Source organism: Schistocerca serialis, chromosome 3 (genome assembly GCF_023864345.2).
Source record: "Schistocerca serialis cubense isolate TAMUIC-IGC-003099 chromosome 3, iqSchSeri2.2, whole genome shotgun sequence".
NCBI lineage: Eukaryota > Metazoa > Arthropoda > Insecta > Orthoptera > Acrididae > Schistocerca > Schistocerca serialis.
The window spans coordinates 392,602,221-392,629,542 of NC_064640.1; the positions used below are offsets into that span (position 1 = coordinate 392,602,221).

The 27,322-nt window shown below is 38.7% G+C and overlaps 1 protein-coding gene across 1 annotated transcript in view; it reads right to left on the bottom strand.

Moving 5' to 3' along the window:
- The window catches only part of LOC126470243 (pre-mRNA-splicing factor 38B-like), an 88,040-nt gene extending 61,748 nt beyond the window's left edge, over positions 1–26,292 (bottom strand). Inside the window, 1 exon segment of the mRNA XM_050097952.1 lies at positions 26,089–26,292. Within this exon segment, the coding sequence (XP_049953909.1) occupies positions 26,089–26,110 (22 nt within the window). The 5' untranslated portion in view covers positions 26,111–26,292.
- Between the last annotated feature and the right edge of the window lie 1,030 nt (positions 26,293–27,322).

The window sequence follows — 27,322 nt, forward strand, 5'->3', positions numbered from 1 at the left end:
TGAACAAAATGAAATGATTTATATTAATTTGCGGACCATTTTCTTTTCTACATTTTCTGCTTTCTAACTGTATCACCTGTGGTATCACTATTTTTAATCATCTTCACCCCAACGACACAGCTGTGAAATTTATATATTTACTGTGACAAATATTCGGCTATTCTGAATATGTTGTGATTTCTAAGGTTGTGGTTACGGTGGGATCTGAGAATACAGCTGTTTCTATCTGAATACATATTGGATTTTGCTTTTAAACTAATGTGAGAATGTTACAATGGCATTTGCTTCCAAACATATCATTTGCCGTCACTGTCATTGGGTGCATAGAACTAGTAGCATACATACCATCTTTCGTTCCCAACGTACATCACATCGAGTGTCAGCAACATTGTAGCACAAAACATGTAAGTACACTACTGGCCCCCAATCTAGACATTTACCGTCTCCTCCAGAAATGCATATTATTGTTGATTATCTGTCCAATTTTTAAGTCAGTTGAATTTTGACAAGTGGATTCAGGCAAACTGCAGTTTAAATGTGGCAGATCTTCCTAAAAAAAGTCAAAGTATGAGGTATACATTCCCATGGCTGGTAATAAGACATTATTTGCTGCCTGCTCACTACTCCCCTCACTGCACGTATCTAGTTCTGACCCAAGCTGATACCATTGTTTCCCCTCCAACCCTTCTGTAGTGCTGTGCTTGACAAACTTTGAAACACAAACTGCAGGATCTTCTACGGTGCAGGTAATATGTAACAGCAGCACCTAATACATAAACAAAATATCGCAATCACGATTCAGTCCGATTCTCCAACTTTCGCACATTCCGTGATCTACTGGCATCTGTTGGTACCATCTCCAGGGCAGATCTTGTCGCTGTAATTTATTCTCACAATAATTACAGTCTCTTTAATATGAATGCTTTTGTTGTTTGTTGAAGGACAACGTTTCCATTTTTGAATGTTAGCTTCACTTAAAAAGCAGCATTAATGTTTGTACACGGTATCCATACATGTACGAGAACAGCAACAGACTGTTGTAGTGGCTAATTCATAGTTTCTCGCGTATCCTTTGCACTAGCGCCACTCAAGTCAAATGTTATGTGATCATCTGATCAATGTCAATATTGTATTGAGCACTTCGGCGTATCGGAAAATCTAGAACTTGTTCAAATGCAAGTGTCGTCTGCCCATCACCCTTCCGAATTCTTCAAAACAAATCTGCATCTGCTTCATCTGTAAGTGAAAGATGACTCCTATGCTATTAAACAACGTAAAACTGTCAACATCAGCAGCAACAGTTTAATCTCAAATATAAGATGACCCTGTACTTTTCGAATGATGAATTTGAGGAAAAACCTCATCTTATAATCAGGTAAATATGGTGTCTCATTTCTTAAACAAAGGCTTAACTTCAGCATATTTCAACCATTCCGGAAATATTGTTCTCAAGATCTCAAACACACATCAGAAAGGAAAATAAGAAAAGTGAAAAAAGGTGGCTATGTTTGCCATAAGAATAATTGCCAACTCTGGGCAGAACATAGACCCCCAAAGGGAACATCACCATGTCGAAGGCATTTTTATTTTCAGTGGTGGGAAAGGAGGTTTTTTCTGCTCTGAAGATGCTGGAGGCACTGTTGGTGGTAGCACAGCTACTGGCAAGGTCACCCTAACCCGAATGGCCACAGTGGAGAAATCATAAAAAGCGTGTCCCACAAGATAGGGAAGGGGGAACTCTAGACTATAGGCAATCTCACAAGAGGAACTAATTCCAAAATGAGAACCTAGTCCTCAAAGGTTGGTGGTCCAGCACAGGGTTGATACCCCTTCCTCATTTAGTTCATCATCATGAATAATTGATCAAGGATTGCCCACCAGCATTAAAACATTCATTTTAAGCAATAGTAGATGATTCCATATGTTTACTGTTCTGAAGGCCTGTCCTTCCTTCTACAGACATATTAAACTGCATATATACCAGGTCATTATCAGGACAGTCATAAGCTACGGATGTGGAACATGGACATTAACGAATGTTAATGCGCAGTACTCAGAATATTTGAACACAAGGTGCTGCACGAGATCTACAGGGCAGTTCAGAATAATAATGGTTCATGGAGAGTTAGAGCAAAAGCTGAGTTGGAACATCTTATGCAAGGAGCAGAAATTTTAATGTAAATAAAAAGTCGAACAGATTGGCTTAGACATGTTCTTAGGGTGGATAATGTAAATATCACAATATATGTTAATGAATGGAGGTCAAACAGCAAAGGACAGAGAGGGAGGCCATGAAAGAGGTGAATATACTATGTGGAAGAGGATACAAAAGTCTTAGATTTAAATGTTGGAGAAGTACCTCTCATTGAGGAGGGCAGAAGCAGGAAACTTTCTGAAGGGGGTACTACCTATACAGTGCTAAAGTGCTGAGAGGGGGAGGCAGAGGATGAGGAGGAGAAAAAAGAAGTTAGCACATTTTCATTCAATAATGTCCTGTGCAATAATCTTCTGGGTTACGTCTTCACTTAAACAGTATTCATTGCACAAAAGACAATAATTAGAATTATGTGTGGAGTTCACACACATACATCATGCAGGCATCTGCTGGGATTGGGAATATTAAAGCACAACCTAGCAATATATTTATTCACTGATGAAATTTGTTGTCAAAAACAACAAAAGAGACATAATGAATTTCCTTCTAATTGGACTAACTATGGCACAAAAATGAGTGTTTTACACTGCTGTAAAACTCTTTGACAACCTGCCTACAGAAATACCATGTCAGATGGACAGCACAAGTGTATGAAAATTAAGAAAGGCTGGCTGGCTCTCTTGTTGATTGGTTGGTTTGTTTCATGTTCCATGCATAATTTGCACAATAAATCACAATGATGTAGAATTAGTCACTTTATATCAGGTGTATCAAAAGATAATGTCAATCCTTGATGAGAGGATAAAGGACCTTATTTGCACTGAAAGTTACTAAAGTGAAGTCTGTGTCTGAACATCCACAAAGTTTACTAATGAGGAATACTAAGATAGGCAATTTGTTTATGGTTTCTGTAATGGCAATGCATCCATGGCATCCAAGTAGATGGGTGTTTCAAGCTCTCCACTAATGCATGGGGGATACAGGAATGCTACAACAATCTACGCATCACATTGGTCAACCAGGACATGCTCCATATCGTAAAGAAGAAATTCTCGATATAGTAGAAGCACTTCCTTTATCAGTACAAGGTGTCCTGGGTGTCACGTTGGACTTCCACACTCATCGGGTTGGCGGGTACTTCATCATCAAGCTCTTTATCTATACCATATGAACACTGTGCAAGAATTAAAGCCACAACCATGGACATCATCTCGCATACTGTCAGTGGTCATTATAGATGATTAATGACTGACTAGATTTCAAGAACAATGTCTTGTGGACTGATGAGTAAGCATTCAAAAAATATGGTGTTATGAACTGACGCAACTTATACATCTATTCTGACAACAATCCTCAAGTAGCTTGTTCCATCTCATTTCAAACAAGATTTTGTGTTAATGAACAGGAAGCTATCCTTGGTGGCACACTGACTATCCCATTCATATACAATTGGGGGGGAGGGGGTCTGATTGCCTGCTTTTTTAAGAAGTTAAGCTAAGAGCAATAGTGGATAATATGCCTGTACAGACAAGACAACACATATGGTTATCAACCAGAAGGTGCTCCAGCACATTTCTGACTAAGAGTACGACAATGGCTGTACAACAATTTTCCAGCTATGCGGATTGGAAGAGGTGGTCCTGTTCCTTGGCCAGCGTAGCACCACTATCTGACACCACTGGACTTCTTTCTCTGGGGATTCCTCAAAGAGCAAGTGCACAGAGAAGAGCTCATTGCAACAATTCATACAGCAGCAGGAGCAACACATCAGCAGGGATTTGGTAACTTGCAGCGAGAGGTCAGGTGCTGTGCTGAACCTTGTATTTGAGAGAGAGGGGGACATTTCGAGCATGTCACCAATAGGGCCATGTCAAACCAAGGAAAATGGCACATATTAATGTAATTATTACAGGAATTAACAGAACAAAATTAAACCATCAATTGTATGATAAATGCGTTAATTGACATTGGCATGGAATGAACAAGAAAGTAGCCATTCTGGAGTTACATATAACAGAAAAAGGGTGACAAATATGGAAAAATTGATTAACATTTTTTGCTGCAAACAAGGTCTTATTTCATCTCACCAAGGATGGACATTACCTTTTGATATCCCCTGTATTAATATCATAAATTATTTTGTAAATATGGCTACATGCTGAACATTTACAACTGTTTTTTTCTTTAAGGATAGAGATGTGAATTAGTAATTCCTACCCATCGTCTTTTACACATTACAATAATAGAAACTTTTCTACAGAATAGGAGTTGTCAAGGAGAAACTTTTTCAGTTTCTTTTCAAATTTCACTTTGCTGTCTCTCATACAGTTCACACCACTGAGTAAGTGATCAAAAAGTTTGTTTGCAACATGGTTCAAAAATGGCTCTGAGCACTATGGGACTTAACTTCTGAGGTCATCAGTCCCCTACAACTTAGAACTACTTAAACCTAACTAACCTAAGGACATCACACACATCCATGCCTGAGGCAGGATTTGAAGCTGCAACCGTAGCGGTCGCGCGGTTCCAGACTTTAGCGCCTAGAACCACTCGGTCACCCCGGCCGGCTTTTGCAACATGGAGCACACCTTTTTGTACTGCAGATGATCTTAATGCGGAGTAATGAACATTTTTTTCTGGTATTGTAATTATGTGCATCATTGTTCCTTCTGAATAACAGTTGATTATTTACAACAAACTTCATTAAAATTGTGAAGCAGTAGTCAAAATGTCCATCTCATTAAACAGAGATCCATAAGTAAGTCCATCATCAGTAAGCAACACATATTATTATTAAAGAACATTTTTGAGTAATTAAAACTTTCTTCCATAAAGATGAGTTTCCACAGGACATTCCATATGACATCATGAAATGAAAGTATACAAAATATGTCGACTTACTGATTTGTCTGTCTCTCCCCAAGATCTGCAATCATTATAAGTGCAAATGTGACTGAACTAAGTAGTTTTAGCAGTTCCAAAATGTACTTTCCCCAGTTTGAATTCTCATCAATACAGACACCTAAAAATTTCAAATTTTTTTACTCTATCTGTTATTTCCCCACCATGTGTTACACTTACCATTACTGTAGTAGCTCTAGGTGTGCAGAATTGAATATGTTCTGTCTTTTTACGACTGAGGGTGAGATGATTTGCAGAAATTATTTGCACTGGCGGTAAGGTTAAAGCACATCGTGCATGGTAGAATGGCACTATCCAAAACTCGTGCTGAGGCAACTGTGGTGCACCACAAGCCATAAATGACAGGAGTGAACGACAGCTGCGGACATGTGTATGGGCAAATAGACGTGCAACTGTTGAGCAACTGATCACCCAGATGAACCAAGGAGTTAACAACAGTGTCTTCTCAACGACCATTCAGTGAATGTTGCTGTGCATGTGCCTCTGCAACAGGTGCCTGATTCATGCAACCACGCTGACTGCTGTTCGTCAGTGGCAAATACTGGAATTTGCGCACCAATACTGCAACTGGGCATTCACTGTGGCGAGAGGTGGCCTTTCCAGATGAGTCGCATTTTATGCTCCATTGGACAGATGGCCATTAGCAGGTATGGCATGAAACCTATGAAAGAAAACATCCTGCAACAATTGTTGGAACGGTCCAGGCCAGAGGAGATAGCATTATACTTTGGGAAATGTTTTTGTGGCATTTCATGAGTGATCTTGTCATTCTGGAAGGCACACTGTCCTTGGGGCCATGCCCACCGTTAGATGCAGTTCATTCTTCCTCGACATGATGGCATCTGCCAGGAGGAAAATGCAACATGTCACGAAACTCTTAGAGTAAGTTTATTATTTGAATAGTGCAGGATGAGTTTTCCGTACTCCCCTGCCCATTAAACTCCCCAGATTTATACATATTCAAGAATCTGTGGCACCACCTTGATCAGACTGTTTGTGCCCCGGATCCTCAATCAAGAAACCCAGCGCAGCTGGGCACAGTACAAGAGTAGCATGGCTCAACATCCCTGTGGGTACCTCTCAAACCTGATTAACTCTCTCCCTGCACATCTCACATTGATCCATGCAGCAAAAAGTGGTTATTCAGGTCTCTGATGGATGGTCACATTAATGTAAATGGACAGTGCAATTCTGCTTGTTGCATACCAGATAGAAGATCATTTACACATATGAGGAACAACAGTGGACTTACGATTGAGACTTCGAGAACCTCATACGTCATTTCTCCACAGTCAGAATAATGTCCCTTTATTACTTTGGTTCAGTTACTAATTACAACTTCCTGCATTTTTTGGTTATAAATGACATTATCCTTTCGTTGGCTATCCCATCAACCCTCATTTTACTTAGGAGAATACTGGAGAGGAATTCCGCCTAATTCAAGACACCATTTTGTAGTTCTGTTTTTTCCTAGATATGTTTCAGCCCTTTTTTGCTATCTTCTGTGGGTTGGTTTGTTTATTTTCTTTCATCAAGCATGCAAATAAGAAAAACTGCAACATACGTAACATGATTATTAGGAGAATATTGTGATTCACATAGTCAAATGTCTTAGATAAGTCACAGAAAAAGCCAACCGATGCTATTTTATTATTTAATGCTTGTAAATAAGGCCTCGAATTGGCGCTGTATGCCTTGTGCAAATGCAGTCACTGTGATGCCACTCCCCTTGTCCACAGTGAACCAAAATGCGACCATCATTTAAAAAAAAACAGAACCTGGATTCATCCGAAAACACTATCTGATGCCATTCCTGTCCCCACAGTCATCATTCCATACACCATTGCCTTACAGCATGTTTTATGCACATTTGCCAATGGTAGGTGTAGATGTTTTTAAGTGTAGGTGCATTAGTAGGACTAAACAGTAATGTGGTCATTAAAGTTAACACTACTCACGTATACACATCCTGTAAACAGACTTACTCCACATAATTTTGATAAAATAATCATTCAAATGGTCTATGGAACATGTAACTGGCCGGCTAACCAACCAACCAAGTCACAGTTGTCACATTGGATTTACTCAAGTTGCTTATGTCTACCATTTTGACGAAATTGTAGGTCACAGCTGATTCCTGGTATCAAACGCTTTAGTATTTTCTTTGGTGGGATCTTATGGCATTCATGAGATAAACACAAGAAAGTGTGTCCACAATTCAGCTGAATAACCCTTTTATATTATTTTTTGCTTCGCAGAGAACTGATCCCAGGAGACTCCAAAACATCTGAAGTACAGGCCTGCCAATAACTAAAAAGTTTAAAGAAAATTACACACAAAAAGGTGATGTAATTTATCCATTGTTATGTAAGTAAACATGTGGATGTCTGTATTTTTTTAAAGAAATGTTGAAGAATAATTGGACACAAAAACAGTAGCATTAACAGCCACAAAACATAATAATTTTTAATGTGACCCACATGAAAACTGGATTTCACAAGGACACATAACTCACATGCTTCAAATTCCATAGCAGACTTTTGCAGCATACACATCTTTATATTATGTTTCTTAACATTTTTTTGACAGTATATTTGTGGTATCATCATTCTAATTATGCAGTTAATTCATGTGTTTGCCACGTTAAACTTGAAAATTCTCACCCTCTGAATTACAAGCAGCTGTTCAACTGCACTACCATTAAATATGTCAGAGGGGGGGGGGGGGGGGGGGGGAGGGACATCTCGCTTCCCAAGTGAACCATTATGTATCACCTGTGTCTCATTGGAATCAACGGGACTGTTAAGTCTTTTTGTACCATATTTAGCTATTCCAGATTATATGTAATGTAATGGAAATGTGCTTATAATTGTGTATATATTAATTAGTTGTCCTAGAGTGACAAAGGACAACTACTGATTGACATCAATCACAGAAACCATGCAGCAGCAGTCCACAGCATTACATATCTGTGTATGGTTTGATACGAAAAGGTAACACTACAGGTATTGTAATATAACATAGTGTACCAATGCTACAATATGAAGACATGGTAGAAGTCAACAAAGGCACTGTAAGGAGCTGAAGTCAAAATACATCTAAAACAACAAAATATCAGCTGGTTCGTATTTTCTGCAACCTATCCAAGGCATTGGACTGTGTGAATCACAATATTCTCCTACATAAATTGGAGTTTCATAGGACTGATGGGATAGCCAACTAACGGATAATGACATATCTAACCAAAATACTGTGGAAAGTTTTACTTAAAAGGGGAGGTCCATGGTGTTGGGATCAAGGATTTACTTCAAACTTTGTACACCTTTAGTAGGTTGTTAAAACAACATAATGAGCAAGCAGTATGGTGCACTACTCTGGCAATTCTGAGAAAATCGGAAGAGAAGTATTATGCGTTTTTTATGATACAGATGTATCTGTGCGAAGGTGCAACCGTAAGAAGTTACTGTGATCAAGCGGTTAACATTCGCACCTTGAAAGAAAGTCATGGGTGCGGCAATGGTTCGAATCCAACTAACACTTTTTAATCTATTTCTTTTTTTCATCACTGGTAACATAATTTAATTTATATGACATTCTGGAGGTAATGTAATGGAAAGACTACCATGTGCATTTTCATACAGTTGTAACGAATATCTTATGTTATTTGACTATTTACTACTTGTAATTAAATTTTCAAGGACAAGGGACAGGCTTGGAAACCCCAAGTCAAACCTCGATAAATAATGATGCGATCAGCAACATGTAAATCACAAAGCATCAGACCACAAGAGTAATGTACAATTACTCATCAGATGTGCTCTCAACATCAGATACTGCAGGTTGGTATTTGTCATACAGACATGGAAAACATAAACTGAAACTGGATGCAAATATTTCATGTAAATACATGTTTCTTTCCATTACATTACCTCTCAAATGTCATATAAATTAAATAATATGACCAGTGATGAAAAAAATAATGATTCAAAAATAAGTATTAGCAGAATTCAAAGTGTTGTCATGCCCACAGCCTTCTTATGAAGCATGAACACTAACCATCTGACCATAATGACTTCTTGCGATCAACACCTTCAAACAGTTACATCTATGTCATAATAAACGCATAAAACTTCTCTTTCCATTTTCTCAAACTTGCCAGAGTAGTGCACCTTACTACTTGCACATTATGTTGCTATAATGACCTATTACAGGTGTACAAAGATTGAAGTGAATCTGTGATCTCAACATTGCGGCCTCCTTTTGTTAGTAATTCAACCATTGTAGTAAGGGTACATTATTCTGATAGGGCAGAAATAAAGTATAGGGTTCCCCAAGGCTCCAAATAAGTCCCGTATAAAATGCACATTTGGACATCAGCTGCTTTTTTATTCGAAACCAAATATCGACTGGTTTCAGTCACAGATCATCTTCGTGGGTTAGGGTTACAACAGTTTAGGTCACAACATCAAATCTGTAATTACTTAAATAATGGCCACGTCTCATATTTAAAACATACCATGAATTCCAGTATAACACACAGGACTTTTAGAGGTAAATACACTAATAACATGCGTAAACATGAACAGAAGTACTGCTCTGTTTATTACGTTATTAGTATGTTTGCGTTTCAAAGTCCTGTGTGTTGTACTGGAATTAATGACATGCTCTACATGTGAGATGTGGCCATTATTTAAGCAATGATACACGTGATGTTGTGGCTTAAACTGTTTTAACCCTAATCTGTGAAGATGATCTGTGACTGAAACTGGTAGATATTTGGCTTTTTTTAAAAAAAAACACCAGCTGATGGTCTCACATGCATTTTATACATTACTTGATGGTTGTTAGTAGTCACCTTCCAAAAATGTCCAATATAAGCCCGCTGTTGTTCCTCATCCATGTAAACTATCCTCCATTTAGATTAGATTAGGTTTCGTTCCATAGACCCAAAAAAAAAAATGAGATGATTCTTGTGGGTGTGGAATATGTCAAAGTACAACATAAAAATATAAAACATTTGAATATAATAGTTGCAACCCTGATCATGTGTCACGAGATAGTCAAAATAGGTTAAAACGATGCAGTAAATTGGAACAGCTAATATTTACAGAATTAACACGCTATTAATAAATTTATCATACACAGAATACCCAATCTTGACTGTTGTGACCAAGTGTTGTCAAAACTGAAATCTAACAGATATTTTTACTTAAGCTGGCTTAACAGTCTCTGTTAAGATATTGATCTACGGAGTAGGAGGAGTTGCCTATCAAAGTCTTTCAAACTCTGTTTAAACTGTGCTTTATCTGAAACCAAGTTTTTAATGGTTGCTGGCAATTTATTGAAAATGTGTGTTCCTGAATATTGGACCCCTTTTTGGACCAAGGTAAGTGATTTTACATCTTTATGTAGATTGTTCTTATTCCTAACAAAAGGAGGCCGCAATGTTGAGATCACAGATTCACTTCAATCTTTGTACACCTGTAATAGGTCATTATAGCAACATAATGTGCAAGTAGTAAGGTGCACTACTCTGGCAAGTTTGAGAAAATGGAAAGAGAAGTTTTATGGTTGAATTACTAACAAAAGGAGGCCGCAATGTTGAGATCTCACGGGATGTATTGAGCTATTGGTTGGAAATAGAGATGTATTACTTGCAACAAATTTCATTAAGGAATAAATATACTGAGAAGCAGTGGTTAGAATATGAAGTTCATAAAACAGGTTTCTACAAGATGTTCTTGAATTTACACCAAAAATGATTCTTATCACACGCTTTTTCACCGTAAAAACTTTTGCTTGGTTTGGTGAGTCGCCCCAGAATATGATCCTATATGACATAACAGAATGAAAGTAAGCAAAGTACTTAAGTTTTTTTATATGGAAATACGGAAGCGTCCAATCCCACCCGTCTGCTTTGACCCATGACGTCACAAATATGGCGGAAACAAAAACACACACACTTTCCACAAGAAGCCTAATGACACTAACGGGACAAGCGCGGGAAGTGGGGTGTTTTGGGTGGGGGGCAAACTAAATATAAACAAATTTAGACGCCTTGCGTAGCTACAACGTGTAAGTGAAGACAGCCATGCATGAATATCCATCCACCTCCCCAGGGGTCGTAACCCCTGCAACCCATCGAAGATAAAGATGCTTCAGTAGCTGATTAGTGTTTTTTGTCTTAAAAAAAAAAAAAAAAAAATCTCACGGGATAGAACGAACAGATCAGAAAGATAAATATAATAAAATAAAACAGAAATTCGAGGAAACAGATAATTAAAATAAGTAATAAGTGTTTTTAAATAAAAAAAAATAAAAAAAAAATCCTCACGAGATAGAACGAACAGATCAGAAAAGTAAATAAAATAAGATAAAACAGAACTGGAGACAGCCACACACAAACCAAACTCCGCGCCGTCATGACGTCACACACGACAACACCCTTACGTCACGGGTCAAAGCCGACGCGTTGGATCGGACACTTCTGTTGACCCTTTTATATTTATATCTCCTACATCTGACATAATTCTCATGGCAAATACAGACTTGTATAGGTGCTTAAGCAATTCTGTGGTATGCCCTTCCCAACTGAATTTATTACAGAGTTGTATTCCCGGAAATTTAACACTGTCAACCTCTTCAATCTGCATGCCTTCATATGTTATACTTATGATGGAAGGATATCTCTTAGACGTTCTGAACTGCATATAGTGGGTCTTCTCAAAGTTTAATGACAGTGAATTAGCTTCAAACTGCTTATTAATGTCAGTGAAAATTTGATCAGCAGCTATTTCTAAATATGTACTTGACTTGCTACTTGTTGCAATGCTTATATCATCTGCAAACAAAACAAACTTAGCATCTGACAATTTAACAGATGAGAGGTTATTAATGTGCACAATAAAAAGCAATGGATCCACGGTGGAACCTTGAGGAACACATGTAATTAATTTCCAGTCAAATGAAGACTAACTGCTTACTGCACAGGTATTTCGCAATGACACCCTTTGTTTCCTGTTAGATAAGACACAAACCATTTCACAGCATTGCTGGTGACACCATAATACTCTAATTTACTTAAGAGAATGCTATGGTTCATGCAGTCAAAGGCTTTTGACAGGTCACAGAAAATGCCAGTAGCCTCTAATTTATTATCTAATGAATTAAGTAAATTCTCACTGTAAGTGTAAATAGCTTTCTCTATATCAGAACCCTTCAGAAATCATAACTTGGACAATATATTATTTGCAATCAGATGCTTAAGGAGACGCTTGAACACAACCTTTTCAAATATTTTTGAGAAAGCCGGCAAAAGTGAAATTGGTCGATAGTTTGATGGTATCTCTTTATCCGCCTTCTTGTAAAGAGGCTCAACTTCAGCATATTTTAGCCAGTCTGGAAATGTTCTGCTAAGAGATTGATTACACAAATAACTTAAGAAAGAACTAAACTCGCACGAGCACTCCTCGATTAACTTTGTTGATATGTTATCATACCCACTGGAATACTTAGATTTTAAGGATTTTATGATGGATGCTCCTACTTTGGGAGATGCATGTGTCATTTCCATTTTACTGAAGTTATTTTTAAAGACCGGTCTCAGATACTCCATTGCATTGTTCACCAAACCAGGTACCCCCAAGCTGTCAGTAACAGAAATGAAGTACTTGTTTAACAGGCTTGCAACACTACATGTACAGGGTTATTACAAATGATTGAAGCGATTTCACAGCTCTACAATAACTTTATTATTTGAGATATTTTCACAATGCTTTGCACACACATACAAAACCTCAAAAAGTTTTTTTAGGCATTCACAAATGTTTGATATGTGCCCCTTTAGTGACTCGGCAGACATCAAGCCGATAATCAAGTTACTCCCACACTCGGTGCAGCATGTCCCCATCTATGAGTTCGAAAGCATCGTTGATGCGAGCTCGCAGTTCTGGCACGTTTCTTGGTAGAGGAGGTCTAAACACTGAATCTTTCACAGAACCCCACAGAAAGAAATCGCATGGGGTTAAGTCGGGAGAGCGTGGAGGCCATGACATGAATTGCTGATCATGATTTCCACCACGACCGATCCACCGGTTTTCCAATCTCCTATTTAAGAAATGCCGAACATCGTGATGGAAGTGTGGCGGAGCACCATCCTGTTGAAAGATGAAGTCGGCGCTGTCGGTCTCCAGTTGTGCCATGAGCCAATTTTCCGGCATGTCCAGATACACGTGTCCTGTAACGTTTTTTTCGCAGAAGAACTTTAAACCGTGAGATTGCACAAAACACGTTAACTTTTGGTGAATTTGCTGCACGAATGCGTGAGGATTCTCTACCGCCCGGATTCGCACATTGTGTCTGTTCACTTCACCATTAAGAAAAAATGTTGCTTCATCACTGAAAACAAGTTTCGCACTGAACGCATCCTCTTCCATGAGCTGTTGCAACCGCACCGAAAATTCAAAGCATTTGACTTTGTCATCGGGTGTTAGGGCTTGTAGCAATTGTAAACGGTAAGGCTTCTGCTTTAGCCTTTTCTGTAAGATTTTCCAAACCGTCAGCTGTGGTACGTTTAGCTCCCTGCTTGCTTTATTCGTAGACTTCCGCAGGCTACACGTGAAACTTGCCCGCACGCGTTCAACTGTTTCTTCGCTCACTGCAGGCCAACCCGTTGATTTCCCCTTACAGAGGCATCCAGAAGCTTTAAACTGCGCATACCATCGCCGAATGGAGTTCGCAGTTGGTGGATCTTGGTTGAACTTCGTCCTGAAGTGTCGCACTGTTATGACTGACTGATGTGAGTGCATTTCAAGCACGACATACGCTTTCTCGGCTCCTGTCGCCATTTTGTCTCACTGCGCTCTCGAGCGCTCTGGCGGCAGAAACCTGAAGTGCGGCTTCAGCCGAACAAAACTTTATGAGTTTTTCTACGTATCTGTAGTGTGTCGTGACCATATGTCAATGAATGGAGCTACAGTGAATTTATGAAATCGCTTCAATCATTTGTAATAGCCCTGTACTTCTTACCAAAGTCAACAAGCAGAATTAGTACTTTCTGCAGGTGACACTAGTATTGTGATCAATCCAAGTACACACACAACAACAACAAAAGGAATGGTAAACAATGTTCTTAAAAGTGTTATTGGCTGGTATTCTGGGAATGGTATCCCCCTCAATTTTAAACAGACACAGCATATTCAGATCTGCACATCTACAATACAAATACTACACTAACGATAAGTGTAACACATGGTGAGGAAATAAGAAACAGGGCGTAAAATTTGAAATTCTTAGGCATTCATATTGATGAGAATTTAAAGTGGAAAAAGTTAATTTTCAAACTCGTAAAAGCACTTAGTTCAGCCACATTTTCACTTAAAATCATTCCAAACCTTGGGGAAAGACAAATCAATAAGTTGACATATCTTGTAAAGTTTCATTCCATAATGTCATAGGGAAGAACATTCTGTGGTAACTCATTTTTAAGAAAGAAAGTTTTCATTGCTTAAAAATGTTCTTTAATAATAATATGTCGTGCTTACTGACTATCATAAATAATCTATTGCTGTCCAGAAAGAACAATGATAGATGTAATTACAATACTAGAAGAAAAAATAATGTTTATTACTCCACATTAAGGTTGTCCATAGAACATAATGAGGTGTGCAATGTTGCAACCAAAATTTTTGATCACTTACACAGTGATATAAAATGTCTTACAGACAGCACAGTAACAGCTGAAAATAAACTGATAAAGTCTCTCCCTGACAACTCCTCCTATTCTGCAGAAGAATTTCTACTGCTGTAATGTGTACAGGGTAGTTGGTAGTAATTACTAACTCACATCTGTATGTCCCTCTGTCTCCTTTTTCTAATTAAAAAATGAAGAAACAACCACTTGTAAATGATGAGCATTTAGACATATTTACAAAATTATTTGTGATGTCAATATAAAACATTACTTATGCTACATCATTATGATTTATCATGAAAATGATACATGAAATAAGAAACCTACTAACTAGGTAAATTCTTATTTTGCAAGCAGCACTATAGTACATTGCTGAAGGTATCTGGCACTAGTATTATGTATGATCCACCCACATGTCAGATCAGGATGTTACACTCTGGCACACTTTGTCTAAGATTTCCAAACAAGCATGTTTCTTCTACACACCGCATGTATACTGTACTAAAACTTGTGTTCAATGAGGAACGGGAGTCAGAACTTTGGCAAAGGGTCGAAAGTTCCATAAACCTTATCTTACTGCCAGTGGGTCTCATTTCCCAGACCTCTATACATCCACAGCAGTGCCTGTACAGATGCAGAGTAGCTGAAAGTGAAATGAAGTGATATGATGCATTTAACCTTCTTAGCATATACATAATGAAATTTCACTTCCATAACCGCTATAAACATGAATCTGCATAAGTCAGCAGGCTTTACCAACATGAACAAGTATACCTGCTGAATTCTTCCATGTGTGAAATGTTTGATAACATCCTTTATGTTTACAGCCTGCAGACAAAATTCTGCTATAAACTATATGTTTATAGTTCATTCCATGAACCTGTTCCTAGTCTTTCATTTGACTCCTGTCACTTCCGTATCACAAATACTGTACCCCAATTAAAATTATTCTGTGACAGACATCTCGTAGTGGTGGGGAGCAATGTTGCTGTCATGCAGCTAGACATGCCTCACAAGGTGCTGCATGTAACCTACAAAACAGGCAAGTTGCGCAATAACCTCAACAACAGAAAGTCAGGGGAATTTGTCTACCTGATGATTCCTTGTTTGTATGAACAGTGCGTTAACGGTGGCTGCATAATGCCACACTGGTGGTTAGATATGTACAATACAGCCTGATGATGCACAGCAACAACATACAGAGAAGACTTCTAGGTACTCTCTTGGTCCCTTGACATCAACAGCAAGTAAACTTAACTGATTATGGTAACTCTCCATCCTTGGATGTGCCTTGCACTTCTACTGTCTTCCCTAGTGGTATGAAATATCGCATAGTGGTAATGCTGTACTACAAAATTATCGAAGCATGGTTGGTATAACATTAGTGGAAGTTCAATGTGCTTCAATGGCATCCAAATTCCAAGGGTCTTACCATTATGAAGTTCCTCTGGCATCACTTCACAACAAACGTAACTTCTTAAATATTTTAACAAATTTTTAAGTGTCTTGTACCTGGTCTCAAGGCACTACAAATTGAGCTACCGAGTTCCAATTCTTGTTTATGTTCCTGATTACCTCTCAATGTCTCCACTACAGGGTGAGAGGTTATCTTCACTCATTCCATTAGTTTAGTTATAACAACTATCAGACATCATTATGGCAAGTTTCATTAATGTGGCAGTGTCTATTTTGGGACATGGTTTAATTATGAAATACACAACTCAGCTTGTTATGCTACTGAATGAGGTTTGTTTACTACTACTTTTCAGAAGTGTTACAGGTGGAAAATACAATAGCTGGGTGTATGATGGAGGGAAAATAAGGTTTAATCTACAGATTAATTTTCTACACATTCTGTGGATCATATTTGTGACGCAACAAAATTCTATCAACATAAACCAACATGTTATCAAGTACCATGCTGATCCAGAATAGTGTGTCTGGTGAATAAGGAAGAGTTAAGATAGCAACCACTGCTTAATGAGTATTGATTAGTGGCATGTACTGAAATTGGCAAGAAATGGGTGCTTGATTGCATCTAGAAGGCTTGGAAGCTTAAGACTGTAGCTTCAACTAGCAATAAAAAAATTAAAATAATGTTTGGTGAACAATTTTGGAGCCAAGTTGAAGAAATGCACACTGTGATTCAGTTGGTTCAATGTTTCACATTTTTATTGCTCATGAAAACCACACATTGCATGTTGTACCACCATACAGCGAGACCTTCAGAGGTGGTGGTCCAGATTGCTGTACACACCAGTACCTCTAATACCCAGTAGCACGTCCTCTTGCATTGATGCATGCGCGTATTCGTCGTGGCATATTATCCACAAGTTCATCAATGCACTGTTGGTTCAGATTGTCCCACTCCTCACACGGCGATTCGGTGTAGATCCCTCAGAGTCATTCGTGGGTCATGTCGTCCATAAACAGCCCTTTTCAATTTACCCCAGGCATGTTGGATAGGGTTCACGTCTGGAGAACATGCTGGCCACTCTAGTTGAGCGATGTCATCGTCCTGAAGGAAGTCATTCACAACATGTGCATGATGGGGGCGCAAATTGTCGTCCATGAACACGAATGAATCGCCAATATACTGCCAATATGGTTGCACTATTGGTTGGAAGATCGCATTCATGCATCATACAGCTGTTACGGTGCCTACCAAGCCACCAGCAACCTATGTCGGCCACACATAATGCCACCCCAAAACAGCAGGGAACCTCCACCTTGCTGCACTCGCTGGACAGTGTGTCTAAGGCGTTCAGCCTGACCAGGTTGCCTCCAAACACGTCTCCGATGACTGTCTGGTTGAAGGCATATGCGACACTCATTGGTGAAGAGAATGTAATGCCAATCCTGAGCGGTCAATTTGGCGTGTTGTTGCGCCCACCTGTACTGTGCTGCATGATGTCTTGGTTGGAAAGACGGATCTCGCCATGGATGTTGAGAGTCAAGTTGCGCATCATGCAGCCTATTGCGCACAGTTTGAGATGTAGCACAACGTCCTGTGCCTGCACGAAAAGCATTATTCAACATGGTGGCATTGCTGTGAGGGTTCCCCCGAGCCATAATCCGTAGATAGCGGTCATCAACTGCAGAAGCCCTTGGGTGGCCTGAGCAAGGTGCCTGTCTTTCTTTATCTCCTCCATGTCCGAACAACATTGCTTTGATTCACTCCGAGACGCCTGGACACTTCCGTTGTTGAGAGCCCTTCCTGGCACAAAGTAACAATGCGGACACGAGCGAACCGCAGAATTGGCTGTCGAGGCATGGTTGAACTACAGACAACACGGGCTGTGTACCTTCTTCCTGGTGGAATGACTGGAACTGATTGGCTGTCAGACCCCCTCCATCTAAGAGGCGCTGCTCATGCACAGTTTTTTACATCTTTGGGAACCAGGATGATGCAAAACTTTTTTTGACGTGTGTATATTCAAATACACGTTTATATATTTTAGCTATTTATTTTCACTGTATTTTGATAACATTTCCTACATCATAATCAAATGATCCTTGGATTAATATGTACCTCCAAAAATTTGGAAGATTCCACCCTAGGCACATTGTACTATATTAATTGTTTGTATTAATCAATTTGTTGCACATAACTGTACTCCCACCAAACACTCTTCCCCTGCTCCCATTCTCTCAAAAGCATGGGGGAATCCATTTGAAGAGAACCACTCGATACTCCCTTGAAAATTTTACTAACAAGTTCTTCTGTTGCTGTTTCTCTACCAAAATTTATTATAATACATAGTGAGGCAAATGAGATACCCCACAACTGTACCATGATTTCCCTCCACCCGTCAAAGCATTATGTTTTTTCCAAAGTTTTTGTCATTTATCATCAAAACCAGTTGCTTGTAATGCCACAAGATCTGTAAAATGTAAGCATATCTACATTAGTACTTTAATCTTCACAGTAAACTGATTTGGACTGATCACAACACCAGTTGATATTTTCTCATCTGTGGTTGGCAACATCTGGTAAATAAATGTGCAAATGCACTTTCAGTCTAGCAACTCTTCTGGAATTACTTCTACTTAAGTGTGAAACTATTCTCGAGTAAATTACTCCCATGAGTGTTTTTGATAAACAATGTCAGTAAAGACACTGGATAATAATTATTTAGATCTTCTTTGTCACATTTCTTAGAAACATGTCCAGCAATGGAATTTCTAATGCATATGGTGTAATCTTTTTGATTGGTGACAAAAGAAAAGTTTGAGTCTACAGTAATCTCAGGAAAGTATTGGGGAGGAATGCAACAAGAGAACAGAATATTACTCAGTAAAAGATGTACCATGCTGTGAAAATTTGATTTTGAGGAAGGACTAAATATTGCATTAGAAAATTTTCAGTCCCACATGAATTGACAGATGAATACGAAGTAGGATTGTGAAGTATTCATAATATATAGCTTTGATATGAATACATAAATGTAATTAGGATTAGACGAAGCCACATCACTGCAAATGGTCTATCTTATTGCAATAATTTCAGTAAGAATAAATTTGTGGTAAATGAATTTCACAAAATGCTTCAACCGTAAGCAATGTGTATCTTTGGAATGGAAACCAGTAATAGATTTACTGTTATAAAAAAAATAACCATTTTTACCTTCAAAGTAGTCCAACATCCTCATGTGAAATTAAGCTTCTCCAAGTACCAGTGAAACTGTCTTATAACAACATCAGAGACAGTGCTTCATAGTCAACAGAGCCAACACAAATTAAAGAGCAACAGGCTGGTCAACACAACATTCGAGAAAAGTCCACAAGAAAGATAGCATAGCAATAGCAACAGCATAATGTAAACAAATGGCCACATAAAGGAAATTGAAGTAGATAAATTTTAACCATAAACAACAAATGAAATGCACAGGTTAAACAAAACTAAATTAAAGTGGAGCCATGAAATTGGGCACCAGTAAATACTATCAGCGCAACATGGGGAAATGTAGTGATAACGGCAAATATAAAAACATAGCACACATGAAGTAGAATTACCATTTCATTGTACCTCCAAAATATGACAGCAATTATGTCAAAACTGGTGGAAAAGAAAGACTCTACATTATCATGTAATCTTGGCTAATAAAATTCTAAAAAAAATTCTGTTCATTGAAAGTGTTGAACAGACAAATGATTTCACTCAAAATTTACATGTAAGCCACCACTAAACAGGTACACACACTTTCCAACATGTTTTGTTTATCAGATAAATTGTTTTTAGGTGGGGGTGAGGAATGGGTGGAACAGCATCAAAAATTCTGGTTTAGTCATGAATCCCACCGAATTTATGCATATTTCTATAAAACAAAAGACATGGATATTCACTGAGCGGATTAGAACCAGGACCAGCACCCATTCCCAAAGTAATCGCTTTAAGGTGTGAACAACAACAGATGGCCCAAAGCTCATGGATAGACAAGTTGGGAAAGTGGAACTCACTCTGTGTGTGTGTGTGTGTGTGTGTGTGTGTGGAGGGGGGGGGGGGGGGGGGGGGGGCAACATGCACGCTATCCTGCCAGGAATCAAGGACAAGCTGCAAACTCATATAGTGATTGCACCATATACTTGCCAAGGCACTGCTGGTCAACACTGACAACAAAAATAGCAATAGTGTATCAAGCACGAACACCCCAGAGACTGAACTGGCAAGCTCCCCGGGTCTATGGAGGCGTCGTATCCCACCCGTTGGCTTTGACCCATGATGTAAGGGTGTTGTGTTGTGTGACGTCATGACGATGCGGAGTTTAGTTTCAGTGTGTTGTGTTTGTAGATGTCGTCTTGTTGCGGTTGGTGTAGTGCTCTGGTGCTGTGTGTTCATATGGGTGTCGGTGCTTGAAGTGTGCATTTATCGGTCGTGACTGTTATAGGAAAATGGAAATTAGTTTCATTGAGTTACGGATTAAGTTTCCGTTGCGGTGTCGTTTGATGTTAGTGGTTTGATGTTTGTCGTGCAGTAAGTCATTTAATTCAATTTGCGGTTTCTTGTGTTAGGTATGGATATGACTTCTAAGTTTAATAGTGCGTGGGCTGAAATGGGGGACGATATGTTGTCCGTCATTTAGTTTCTGGAACTTTTCGGGCTTGTAATGGAGATAGTGAAATGTGGTGTATGCAAGTAGAATATGCGAGTTGGGGTTCAGTGTGTAGTGCTGGAACTTTTTTATGGTAGGTAGTCACTTTTTTTGGATCTATTGTATGCGTGTTATGCTGTTAGGTGGGGTTTTTATGTGTTGTTGGGTCGGTGTTATTTACTGCATGTGTTGGTGGTTGATGTTTTGGTATTGGCACTTGTGGTTGATTTATGTATCTTAGGGGAAGTACTCGATTGTAATTTTTCCAGTGTCGTCAGTTGTATTTGAGCTGTAGAGGTCATGGGAAGTAACTGATTCCAATTTGTCGTAACTGTGTGTGTTTTGGTACCGTGAGCTGTTGTTGACCTATATAGATCAAGGGAAGTGTTCGATTCCAATGTGCCGTGGCTGTGTGTGTTTTGGTATCGTGAGTTGCTTTTGACATAAATAGGTAAAGGGAAGCGTCCGATTCCAATGTGTCATCGTAGCTGTGTGTGTTTTGGTATCATGAGCTGCTGTTGACCTATATGGGACAGGGGAAGCATCAGATTCCAATTTTTTTTTTTTTTTTTTTTAGATGTTGGTTTTGTGGTATCGATAGTTGCGGTGTGATTATAATTTTTGGAGTAGTTGGTTTTCATTTTGTGGTACTGACAACTGCGGTTGAGCTATGTAGGTGAAGGAAAGTGACTGATTCCTGTCGACACTGTAAGTGTAGCAGAATTAGGGGATTTAGTGGTGTTTTTATGTCGTCATTTTTTGTGGTTTGGGATTTTGGTGTGTTTATATTTAGTTTGTCCCCATCCAAAAAATCCCAATTTCCCATGCTGGTCCCGTTAGTTTGATTATATTTTGTAGAGAGATGTGTTTGTTGGTTTTGTATATATTTTTGTGTTTGTTGTCATTTACGTAATGACGTCATAGGCACCATATTGGAGACGTTGACAAGGGTCGTTTCCGCCATATTGGTGACATCATGGGTCAAAGCAGACGGGTGGAATTGGACACTTCTGTAATCCCAGCTCCACCTGTCATCTCAAGGTGTCAAGTCTCGTCACACTGTCAAATCACTGTATCATAGTCAGTTCTACACAACAGATCTGATCATCTGCTCTGATAAAGATGGCAATGAACAGAGTGAAAGTGTTTTTAAATGCAAACAACAACAGAACCAACACCATAGGGCAATTCCTCCATCTCATGGCCTGGCAAATATATTTAAAAAATAAAGAACTCGGACCAGTGGCTCACACCTCTCACAAAAATAGGAAACATATGCAATAGACTGGACACCAAAATGATGAAGCAGTCCAAAGGTAGGCATCATAGCTGGGATAGGGCTGCTGTAAAATCAAGAAAACTGGGTAAAGTTCTTGGAACAGAGGGCCCATGCAGCCAAAGCAACCTTAGCAATTAAATGTATTGTCACAAACAACAAAATATATAACTTAAAACTAAGTCCATAGACTTTCCACAGAAAGTTCAAAATAAAAACTCAGAAAGTGTAGTTAAAGGAACTGTATTCCCTTTAGAGAATCATACACTAAATGGTTTGTAATTACAAGGAAAACTACAATCTTCTGGCTGAATACTTAAGAACATACTTACACAAGATCCATCAGAGGAGGATTTGGACAATGGGTCCACTACTGCCCACCATGGAAGAAGTTAGTCAAATCACAAAACAAGGCAACAACTAAGCTATGGAAGCACTGTGATGGGACAACATGGCGATAAAGTTCATTAAAATTATTCAGAAATTTGAAAACCAGAACATTTACCACCTGACTGTACCTAAGCCATAATCCATCCCCATCACAGGTAGCATTTAATATGATGAATAATAATGAGCATCCCTATTCCCTCATTACCGAATAAGATCCAAAGGCCTTGCTAATGAGGAAAAGAACCAACTGAAATTTTTTTTGGAATATCAGAGGTGCTTCATGAATAGATTAGCTGAGTCTTAAAACATAAGCAGCTGTTGAGTTTAGAATGGCTTACAATTATGTGGAGCAACAAACTCTCTGTCAAAACATTCAGCAATTAGGAGTAGACAACACACCACTCAAAATCATTATATACACTCCAAAGTAAAAGTTAACACACAGAACTGTGATGGTTTTGAGACTCAAACACGGCTCAGACAAGGTGATGGGCTTTCATCATTTCAACTGTGTTTATGAAAATGTGGTGACAAACAGGAAATGTGAACTAATCAGAGGAATGTATCTGAATCGTAAGAAATGGGATTTGTGGGCAACATAGCGCTAACTGTACACTGTCTCTGTGAATAGAAAGAACCTAATTCAGTGAAAAAAAAGCCCTCCCTATGCCAGTTAATAAATTGGAACTATGAACTGACACAAAATACCAAAAAGTACATGTCTCTTCTGAAATGTAGCTGAACACCATATAACAGACATCCACCCTAGAGCCTTTTATGCCATGGAAAGAATCACTGAACAGAACTGAGGAACACTGATGACATTACAATTCATAGGTGGGTAAGTTTGTCCACTTTCTAGTAAAACAAAGACCTCTGTAAAACCTAGCTGACAGAAACTGTAAAGGATATAAAGGAGATGGGGAAGAGGGGTCAACATATTTTTAGTAACAGGGAGATTTCATGCATGCATACTTTTTAGAAACTACCAATGAAGAAAGCAACAGCACCAGTAGAACTGTGAAAATACTGGGCAAAAATCAAAGATCAGTGCTTGAATAGACTTTGTACCCAGTTAAGATACCACAGGGGGAAAACAAAAGAAAGGGAGGAAAAAAAATCTGCAGACCATAGCGAGATACAAATGTTTATGCTATATACACTCTAGCAGTGGCTTTAAGAGCATTAAGCACACTTCACATTAACACAAAGTAAGAAGGGAAAAACTTGAGTATACCATTATTGCAAGGAAAAGGTGGAAGAGCAAAAATAGCAGCAGCATGAGCATCGACAAAAACAACTCTAGTATCATGGAAATATGTTCAAGAAATATGGACAGTAGAAAACCCATGTACGTACAATGGATCAGGATTTCTTATACTGATGGGTCCAAATAAAAACTATCACCATTCATGTAAATAATTTCCCTTTAAAAACTTTATCACGTATTGACACCATAAAAGTAGAAGGGGAAATGATAGCCGGGTTTCCCAATAATTGCATTACAAAAGATAAAGTTTTTATGAAGAACATTAATTTAATATATTCCTCAAATCTGAGGATAAAGCAGAGGGTGGGAAGTGCACATATATCTAAACAGTTGCAAGGAGGAAACTATTCCAAGGTAAAGGGATAATTCCTTAGCTGTAAATTGTGCAGTAGCTGCAACAGAGAGAACATTCCGTGGGGAATGTATCAGTGTCAGTTGTGATAACTGAGCATCAGCTTTTCAACCAGTCATTTACTATAAAATTCATCAAGTTGACAGATGAAAGGTGCCTGTAATAACTGCCAAAACTTGAGTAGTTCCATGTGTAGTACAACGTACTTATGCATCCCAAATAACTTTTACTCAGTCATCATATAGCTACACATGAATTTCCAAAAAATGGTTCAAACGGCTCTGAGCACTATGGGACTCAACTGCTGAGGTCATAAGTCCCCTAGAACTTAGAACTACTTAAACCTAACTAACCTAAGGACATCACACACACCCATTCCCGAGGCAGGATTCGAACCTGCAACCGTAGCGGTCGCGCGGTTCCAGACTGTAGCGCCTAGAAGCGCTCGGCCACACCGGCCGGCATGAATTTCCATACACAGTGTTTGCACATGACAGTAAAATGCTAGAATTTGGTAGAAGTTTTTTTTATATTATTAATAATTACAGCAAAAGTCAATAAATAGAGCACATAATGCCTTACAACAACTTATGACAGGTAAAATAGGAAACTTATTAATTGTACCATTGTGAAAAAATTGTTGACTTACGGATGAAATAACAGCCACAATAATTGGCTCACTACTTAAATGTTTTATACTTTTTTGGCAGACAAAACGAGATAATGAAAATATTACTGGAAAATGAAGACTGACAGGGCATGACCTTTGTTGAAAATAGAGATCTAGATACTTCTGCTCAAATATTTTCAACATGTGGCAGAGTTGTTGCAAACTTTCCTGCATTAACAACAAAAGATAGTTCATAGATAGAACTGCAGACTTGTATACCATATCAAGCTTTACAAGACAATGGCGAAGATATTTAGTGCGGGTCAGTAAACATGTTTCTTTTTTTTTTTCTTTGGAAAATATTAAGCACAAATATAATACAACCACACCAAATTTTAACGATGATATACTGTTTTAAATGTAACGGTTATGTTGGGGAGCGGGAGCGTAAGACATAAACGCAATTCTCTTTTATAGCTCCTAAGCATAAATATATGGGTAGTATCACAACATTTCATAACTACAGGCCACCAGGCAGTGAAAGCTTCTTGTAACAACTATATTATAACGCAATAAGTATGTCGCACTCCAACTCGGCAATCGTCTATCGGTCACTCGTGTTTCACATCAACCGCCGGCCGGCCGCCCCCCCCAATGGCAAGCAATACGTCACCAACTGCCCGCCGCCCTACAGCCAGCCTATTCGTATGTCGCACGCAAACTCGCCAGTCATCTATCGGCCACTTCGTGCTTCACATCAACCGCCCCCGCCCCCCTCTCTGTCACTCTCTCTGTCTCTAGCCAAATACGCGCAAGCAAACAGCGTATTTCGCACGTAAACGGTAACCAAGGCAACTACGCCTTCAGCTGAGATGAAATCCATTTCATGATGAAATGCGTACTCTCCTGTCACCATGTAATAACCTATGGGAACGAAACTTTTTATGTATGGCGTGATAATACTAATGTGAGCAATTATGTTTCGCTCGAAAATGACAGGGAATAGAAATTCGGATATCCAGTAACACAAGAAATGTTGGTCTGCTGAATGTCCAATTGTGATGCGCTTCGTAGCTTCATAATTTAAAAGCGGCTAACAAGTGGTGTTAATTCTTCGTAAAGCTGGAGAGTAGTGTTTATATATTAAAATAATACTTAGCGAATACTTGGCAATGAGCATTTTCTTTCACTATAACACAACACTGGGGCATTTGGGTAACGTTACAAAATTTCTTACACATCAATAGACACCTGCACACATCATAATCCTAGCATCTTCAATATACATATAGGTATAAAGTATCGCATACAGGATGAGTAAAACACATACCATCGTATTTTTCCATTACCATTTACGTGCGATTTGTCTCACACTCCACTCTAATTTGTCACATAGAACCATTAAATATTTATATTTCTCTATTTTTTTTTTAGGGTACTACCCTATTTTGAGTTTCTCTAACGAATTTAAAACATACACATCCATCAATCAAGGACCACTACAAAACTGCGTCAAGGTATCCAAAGAATACAAAACGAAAGAATACTCGTTAAATTCTATTCTCTTGGGAACTTCACGAACACAAAGTCCACAAAAGGGTAGCTCATGAGACAGAACCCAAACACTCGGAAAAATGAACTAAGGCCACCGACACACATTGTGACAACAATGTTTACTGTTACCCAGAATCTCAGACGAAGCGACAGACAAAACGACTGATTGTCATGTTGCCCCATTATTAAAGAGATATCGCAAGCATTGTTTATGAAAGAGGTGAACTCTTTACGGTTAAGTATATTATTGAGCAAGAAAACAATTAGCATGTTGTGAATGTCTGTATTTATACATGACTACATTATACATGAGGAATTACTTCGGCGCTAGTACAGGCACGTATAAATGTCAGTGAATGACAAAGTGACGCGACGAATCCTGTCGCATTCATACAGAGCAGGCAACCTACTAATTTTCTAATAATCATTTCTGTCTATCCTTTAACTGTTTCACGAAATGATGTTGGACGGGTCAAATACGTTCCTGTGCATGACAAGCACGCAACGTCCGCATATGAACTACTTCACTACGGGAATTTGTCTTACTTTTAACACACACTTACACAGGAAGATATAATGCCTCAGTTCAACATTACTTTCTGCAGAAAACGTCCCCACTCTTTCCTTGCTACGTTATCTCCAGCAAATTGCTCTGCATATGAATGTTCGTGAAACAGATTACGTATGGAAACAATGACAGAAACATTCTCACGTAAATGCACACAAATTGCTCTGTGTTACATTTACTTTTGGGTCCAAAATCAAATGTCTAACAACTATGTCATTTATGCAACACAAACAAACTACTAAAGGAACTATATATAAGAAAAACGATGTAGGGTATTTTAAATTTTCGTTTGACTCACAGTGTATTATCTACTATAGAACATTTTGCGAAGTATGAGGTCATCAAAGGTGTTGCCATTAATTGGTAATTAAGGTACCATAAATCATGGCAATTTATCCGAAACATTACGATATAACATGAATCCAAATATTCCTGGTAGTTG